This window comes from Myotis brandtii, unplaced genomic scaffold, assembly GCF_000412655.1.
Source record: "Myotis brandtii unplaced genomic scaffold, ASM41265v1 scaffold238, whole genome shotgun sequence".
NCBI lineage: Eukaryota > Metazoa > Chordata > Mammalia > Chiroptera > Vespertilionidae > Myotis > Myotis brandtii.
In genome coordinates this window covers 57,930-64,951 of record NW_005358983.1, presented here as the reverse complement: position 1 = coordinate 64,951, position 7,022 = coordinate 57,930, and the positions used below count along the sequence as shown (strand labels likewise).

General features: G+C 38.1%; 1 protein-coding gene across 1 annotated transcript; it reads right to left on the bottom strand.

Annotated features, from left to right (window-relative positions):
• Positions 1 to 3,933: 3,933 nt before the first annotated feature.
• On the bottom strand, positions 3,934 to 4,690 carry LOC106726202 (60S ribosomal protein L23a-like). The gene is made up of 2 exons (XM_014540225.1): positions 4,395 to 4,690; positions 3,934 to 4,179 (listed from the first exon to the last, which is right to left on the bottom strand). Exons 1-2 carry the CDS (start codon positions 4,688 to 4,690, stop codon positions 3,978 to 3,980), a joined length of 498 nt encoding a protein of 165 aa, XP_014395711.1. The 3' UTR covers positions 3,934 to 3,977.
• Between the last annotated feature and the right edge of the window lie 2,332 nt (positions 4,691 to 7,022).

Sequence of the window (7,022 nt, the reverse complement as noted above, 5' to 3'; positions counted from 1 at the left end):
GTGCCCAGGCATTTGGTTGTGTCCTGAGGGGTCCAGAAAAAAAAGGAAGTTACAAATTACCCCAACATTTCAATGATATATTATCATAGAAGCAAAAAGACAATAAACTCAGTTAAGGTAAAGATCGACCTTGTCAGGAAAGATACCGGCCTAGGAGTTGACTGCCCACCATAACTGCTTTCAGTTAAAGTTTCATTTCAGACCATCCTTTGTAGTTCCTTTAGGTCTCTGAGTTTGCAGGACTGACATGCAGGCCTTCCCTGAGCTTGTCAGGTGAGCATGTGGCCTCTTTTGTCCACAGTTATTGGTGAAAGTAGAGTTCTTAGGGTACCACTGGAAAGGAATTTCCTGAGTCTCCCATGGGAGGATGGGGTTGCATGAAAAGCTTTATTGATGATATAAAATTAAGAGGGCTTCCCTCCAAGGTCCCATCTCCATCTGTCCCACCATGGAAGAAGTCCAATCTCAACTTCAGCAGGGCCAGGATTAAGACCACTGTGCCAATCAATACAGAACATGACCCTACTCCCTTAGTCCTCTATATCACCCATCCCCTAGAAGCCATACCCTAGGGAGCCAGTTCTTAGAACACTGGGTCACCAGTGACTCTTGGTGTGGCATCATTTCCTTAATTAATGAACTTACTTTCTTGGCTACAAACTCCTGTTTGCATTTGATTGGGCTCTGATGCCTGTAGGCAAACAAACCCCTTTAGTTTGGTAGCAGTACCTTGCTTTCTTGCTGGCTTTACTCTAACCTCCAGTACCTTTGGAATTGCTAACTGCCGTTCTTATTTAAAATGAAACCAATTTTGATTATGTAGTGTTATGATGCATCTCTTGTTTTGAACTTTTGGCATGTTTTTTATTTTATTGGCTGTTTATGAATCACATGTATCATTATGTAACTTATTACAGGCCCAAAGTTTGTCTCATCCTAATTAAACCCAATGAGATTAACTTTGTTTTGGCCAGCAACATTCCAGTTCTTGTCCTAAGTCTTACAGCTCTAGATTGGTGTTGGGGCTGTTGGAAGGATGAGGTTTCTCCATATCAGGTATCAGATTAGCATACATAGTATGATGAAGGAAAAAAATATAGTTTCCTAGGCAACCACTATTCTATACCAAACCCTTTTGTGATTAGACTCATCTTCCTTGAGTTGCTTATTATTCTTGTCTGTGCTTTTGGTGTCATGTCAATGAAGCCATTGCCAAGACCAATGCCATGAAGCTTTCCTTCATGTTTTCTTCTAGGAGTTTTAAAGTTTCAGATCATATGTTTAAGTCTTTAACCCCTTTTGAGTTGTTTGTTTGTTATTTGTATGGACCCAATTTGTCTTTTGATTGTGGAAATTTAGTTTTCCCAACACCATTTCTTGAAGAGACTCTCTCTCCTTTTCCCATTGTGTATTCTTGACATCATTGTCAAAGATCAGTTGTGGATTTTTCTTTCTTAAGATTGATTTAATTATTCCTGGTACTTTGTGGTTCTATATGAAATATGGTTTTTTTTTGGTATAAAATGTCATTGTGATTTTGATTGGGACTGCATGAAATCTATACATTGCTTTGGGTAGTAGGGACATTTTAATAATATTAAGTCTTATAATCTATGAACATGGGATTTCTTTCTATTTGTTTTTAAACAAGCTTAGTAATAGAGATCTTATTTTGTTTATTCATTGCTGTATCCCCCAGGACATAGAACATTGCTTGGTCCATACTATGTGATCAGTAAATGCTCTTTGAATAAGGGAAGGAACCTTATATATGGATCAAGTAATAAAATATATTAGCATTAAAGAACCCATTAATGAACCAGTGGTGCCCTCTGGTGATCAAAAGTCATCACTGTAGCCTTTTTCTTGAAGTAATTGGCTATTGGGCTAGTCTAGTAGTTCTTGTAACTGGAGGTTGTCCCAAAGAGATACAAGTAGTGTAAGAGTAATATCTTATAGGTAAATATCACTTTACAGTTGTCCAAAGTTTGGGGATACATAGAGATGTAGCAGGGCTCTCCATTAAAACAGAACCATCATAGATATATGGATGATTCTGGCACATTCAAGAAAGAGTAAGAAAGCTAGCGGGGTTAAGAACTGAGTGAGTGATGAAGAAAGAGGTTGTTGAGGTTGCAGATATTGTCTGGAGACTTGAGCTTTATTTATCTCTAATTGAAATCCAAGGTATTTACCCAGCATAAGATATGTTACAAAAATGACTTAATAAAAAAACCTGTGAGTTAGAAATGTAACTAAATGCTGTGTGAAGTTGGGTGAGGAACTTCGTTTTGCAAAGGTTCAAATTCTTCTTTTTAAAAATAGAGGCAATAGTACCTAATTTATTGTATTATTGTGTGCATTAGATGATTAAATAAGATAATTGAAGGAAGTGCCTTGTCAACTATAAAAAATTATATAAATATCCTGATCCACCCCACCCATCCTGGGAATCTTCTATTTTAGAGAGACAAAAATGATAACTCCCCACAGACAGTCGCTCTGATCTCCTCAGACCATTCTCTGGCAGGAAGCTCCACCCACATCTCTCAGACTGAGAGGACAAACACTCCAAAGGCACATAAACAATGTCCTTCCCCAACTTCTCTGAAGTCAAGTGTATTGGTTTCCTTTAAAGCAATAATTCTAAGGAAGCAACTCTACATAAGACAACATTTCCATTGAGTTTTTCCCCCACTTTATGAGGCATAATTGACAAATATAATTGTATATATTTAACGTTTCCAACGTGATGACATCGTGGAATGATTATCAAGATCAGGGTAATTAACAAATTCATCACCTCACATAGTTAACCCTTTTTGTGGTGAGAACATGTAATATCTACTCTCAGCAACTTTCAAATATATAACACACTATTATTAAATGTAGTCAGCATGCTGTACATTACATACTTTTAGTTCTTGATGAAAATGATAAAACAGCACAGAAATCACAAAATGTTAGCTTAGGAGAAAAATCCATTACTTATTTAAAACTCACAAATAACAAATTAGTGGGTCCTTTGTGTTAATTCTTATGCAACATCTTCCTCCTATTTTAAAACTATGTATTCTTTGAAATGTGATTCGGTTCTCATTACACTTTTGACAGGTTTATGTCCAGTGTGATTTAATTAGGAGTCTGTTTTTGTTTTGAAAAAAATTAATTGAGATAAATATGTGTTCAGAACACAGATGAATTTCTCTAGGGTCTTTATTGAAAAGAAGTCACCCTGTTTTGTAGCCAAAGACACCAACATTGCTGGTTGACTGGTTAGTCATTTCTTTACCAATGAAAAGAGACAGCATAGAGATTTCCTGGAAAATGAATTTATGTGAATGGAAATAGTAGGTTAAAATCTTTCTGCTTAACTATTTGGGAACATAACAGAGACTAAACAAGATTACAGAATATTAAACTGTGTAGGACTGGACTATCCCTGTGCTGTTTAAGAAACTAGGGCAAAGTGTCTCCCTTCTTATTTTTAAATGAGTATGTCTTTTATTTCATTAACCAATAGTCATTGTGTACTTTTTATTCACTTAAAATTAAAAATTCAGAATATCATAAAGGATGACTAGTGGTTTTGATGTGATAGAAGATGATGGAGCTACTGGGACTTAAAAGTAAAATTCTCTCAGGGTATAGCCTATCATTTTAGGAAAAGAAAACTACCTTAGGAAGCTGTATTAATTTGGAATTACCATCCAAGAACTGTTACATGTATTACATCATTAGTCTTGGATAGCTCAAATGCAGGGAGGATGGGCCAAGTATGAAAGAAAGTCAATGAAAGGAGGAAAAGAGATTCAATTATGTTGTTGCCTAAGTACAAAGAAGAAAAAAACCCTCCAGTCTAAACATATCTGCTATCATTTAAATTGAAAAGTTTTCAATCATATATTTATGGTTTTTATTTTTATGTTTTTCCAGTGTAACATTTTTATATTTAGAATTAGGCAGCTGGACTCAGTTTAGATGGTCCCAATTTTGTTGGCAACATCCAAAGCATCATAGTGAGGAGCCAGTCGAACATATGCCTTCTTCTCTCCATCAGGCCTGATCAGGGTGTTGACCTTGGCCACATCAATGTCACAGAGCTTCTTCACAGCCTGTTTGATCTGGTGCTTATTGGCCTTGACGTCCACAATGAACACTAGTGCAGTGATGGCGAACCTTTTGAGCTCGGCGTGTCAGCATTTTGAAAAACCCTAACTTAACTCTGGTGCCATGTCACATATAGAAATTTTTTGATATTTGCAACCATAGTAAAACAAAGATTTATATTTTTGATATTTTATATATTTAAATGCCATTTAACAAAGAAAAATCAATCAAAAAAATGAGTTCGCGTGTCACCTCTGACACGTGTGTCATAGGTTCGCCATCACTGCACTAGTGTATTGTCTTCTATCTTCTCCGTGGCTAACTCGGTAGTCAGGGGGAAGTTGATGATGACATAGTGGCCAAGCTTGTTTCTCCTGGGTGTGCTCTTCTGAGGATGTTGAGGCTGCCTCCGGAGCCTCAGTGTCTTTGGCTGTCGGAAGGTGGGTGACCTGTGGATTTTTGTGTGGGTGTGTGTGTGGCTGTGGACGCCTTTCAACTCTGCTTTCTTTGCCTTCAAAGCCTTTGCTTTGGCTTCAGCTTTGGGAGGGGCAGGGGCTTCCTTCTTAGCTTTTGGCACCATCTTCGTCACATTTATGATTTTTAATTACAAAAGTAGAACCTGCTCTATCTTTAAAAATACAGAAGCATGTGGTAGTCTTTTGATGTGCCAACTTGGCTAGGCTATAGTCCCGAGTTATCCATCAAATGCTAATCTAGCTGTTGCTTGAAGGTATTTTGTAGATCTGATTAAAGTCCATAATCAGTTTAATTTAAAGAAGATTATGGGTTAGATTCATTCTGTTGGAAGGCCTTAAGAGCAGAGCTGAGGCATCCCTGAAGTAGAAGCAGCTCTACCTGCAGATTGCAGCTTTAGCATGTGCCTAAGAATTCCAGGTTGCCCTTTCTAACATCATGTCCAACAGATTTTGGACTTGCTTTATCAGACCTGACAACTACATGAACACACTTCTTACAATATATTTAGTATTTCACACCTCTTACTGTGAGTCCTAACTGATACAAATTTTGGTGAGGCGAGAGGAACAGAATCTGAAGGATGAATTTTCTGAATTGGTTCTGGGTTTTCTGAAATTGATTCTCTAGTTGATAGATTTAAAGTTACCAATGACTCTATTGCTCTTAGTAAAGACAGCACTGATGGTCCATGGTTTGATGTGGCAACAGAGGTATGCAAAATATTACCACTGAATACTCCCAATCAAATACCTGTAGAAGGTGAGGTTCTGGGTAACCATGTATTTGCTATGTTAGGATATTTTAGTCAAACTAATTAGTATAATGGGATTGACTGGTTGTCCTACCTGTGCTAGAACAAATGGAAAAAAAATAAGAATGAATTCTAGGCTTGAAATTCCCAGCATGAGCCCTGCATAAATCACTTTAAAGCTTCAACATCTTCCCTGAAAAAACTCTTGTCTACCCTAGTTTCAGGGCTATGCTTTCTGAGAACCAAACCCAGAGTTGCATATTGTGGTTGACTAAATTAAATGCAAATTGAATTCCCTCCCAGGGTGCTATTAAACTGAGGGCATTTATTGGGAAGGAATGAGTTCCTTAAAATTAGAATGGGGTCATATAGGAAGCTCCTGATAAAGCTGGGGAATATTGAACCCCTAAATTCTGACAAGTCTTTTTTTTCCCCCCAGGAAAAGCAGTTCTTTCATCTTTGCCTAAAAAAACCACAATGGCCTCCCTGAAGCAGTTGTCTGACAAGGCCCTACTTACTCTCCGAAGGAAGTACTGTTTAATATCGCTTTTGGATTCTAAACCTATCATTGGATTCAGTTCACAGAAGGCCCCAAAAGTTGAGGTAGAGATTTTAACCCAAGAGGAGGTTCACTATACACTGAAAGAACTGTATTATTATTCTTTTTGGGTCCAATTTATAGCAACAGAAATAGTGGTAATGTGTGTGAGAATGGATCTTAAAGGTTTGGGATAATTGTGGAAGAATATGTTGTTGGAGCAGGATAATTTTATTTATGTGGGGTCAAGTATGAGAGATTCTGGATTCAAGTTTTAGTTTCAGGGGATGGAATAGGCTTTAACCATTTGGTCCATTGACTGAAATGTGGACTAGAGAACAGCTTATGCTAAAGCAGTGATCGGCAAACTCATTAGTCAACAGAGCCAAATATCAATAGTACAACGATTGAAATTTCTTTTGAGAGCCAAATTTTTTAAACTTAAACTATATAGATAGGTACATTGTTATTAACTTAATTAGGGTACTCCTAAGGCTTAGGAAGAGCCACACTCAAGGGGCCAAAGAGCCGCATGGGGCTCGCGAGCCGCAGTTTGCCGACCACGGCTCTAAAGGATAGGCCATGTTCTGTCTTCTCATGGTCCAAGTCTCACCTTCTCCTTGGTCTGCAGGAATAGAGGGAGTTTACATGGCCTTTTCCCAAAGAAGGGCTGGTAAGGGCAGACTCTCTCTCTCCAAGCTCTGGAAGCTGCTTCTCCCTCACGTCTTGGCTGCCTCCAGGCCTCTGAGTTTTGCCCTTGGAGCTCTAGATCTGCCTCAGGAGGTACCTTGCCACCGGGGCAGCTGATAGCTGTCCTCCAGCTGGGACTGCTGATGGGACTGTCATTTCTCAAACTTTAGGAGAATGCTTTTAAAGATGCATTTACAGTTTTCCAGAGTTGCTCTATTAGAGAAATGACAGAGGAAAGAAGCTAAAATGTATTGTATTCTTACTGTGTGTCAGATGCTGTGCAGTGTATTCCTGTGAACATTTTTGCATTCAATTCTCAAAATAACTCAGTGGGGTGTTATTATACCCACTTTATAGATGAAGAAAGGCTCACAAGTTTAAGTTACTTGTCGAGTCAGCTCCTTCAAATGTAGTTTTTCTTCTTCCTGAAGTCCATACACCTTTTGATAAAATATG

Coding starts and splice junctions, on each gene's coding strand:
- LOC106726202 (XM_014540225.1), bottom strand. CDS start 4,690: ATGGTGCCAAAAGCTAAGAAGGAAGCCCCTGCCCCTCCCAAAGCTGAA. Junction 4,180..4,394: donor GAAGACAATACACTAGTGCA/GTGATGGCGAAC, acceptor CGAGCTCAAAAG/GTTCGCCATCACTGCACTAG.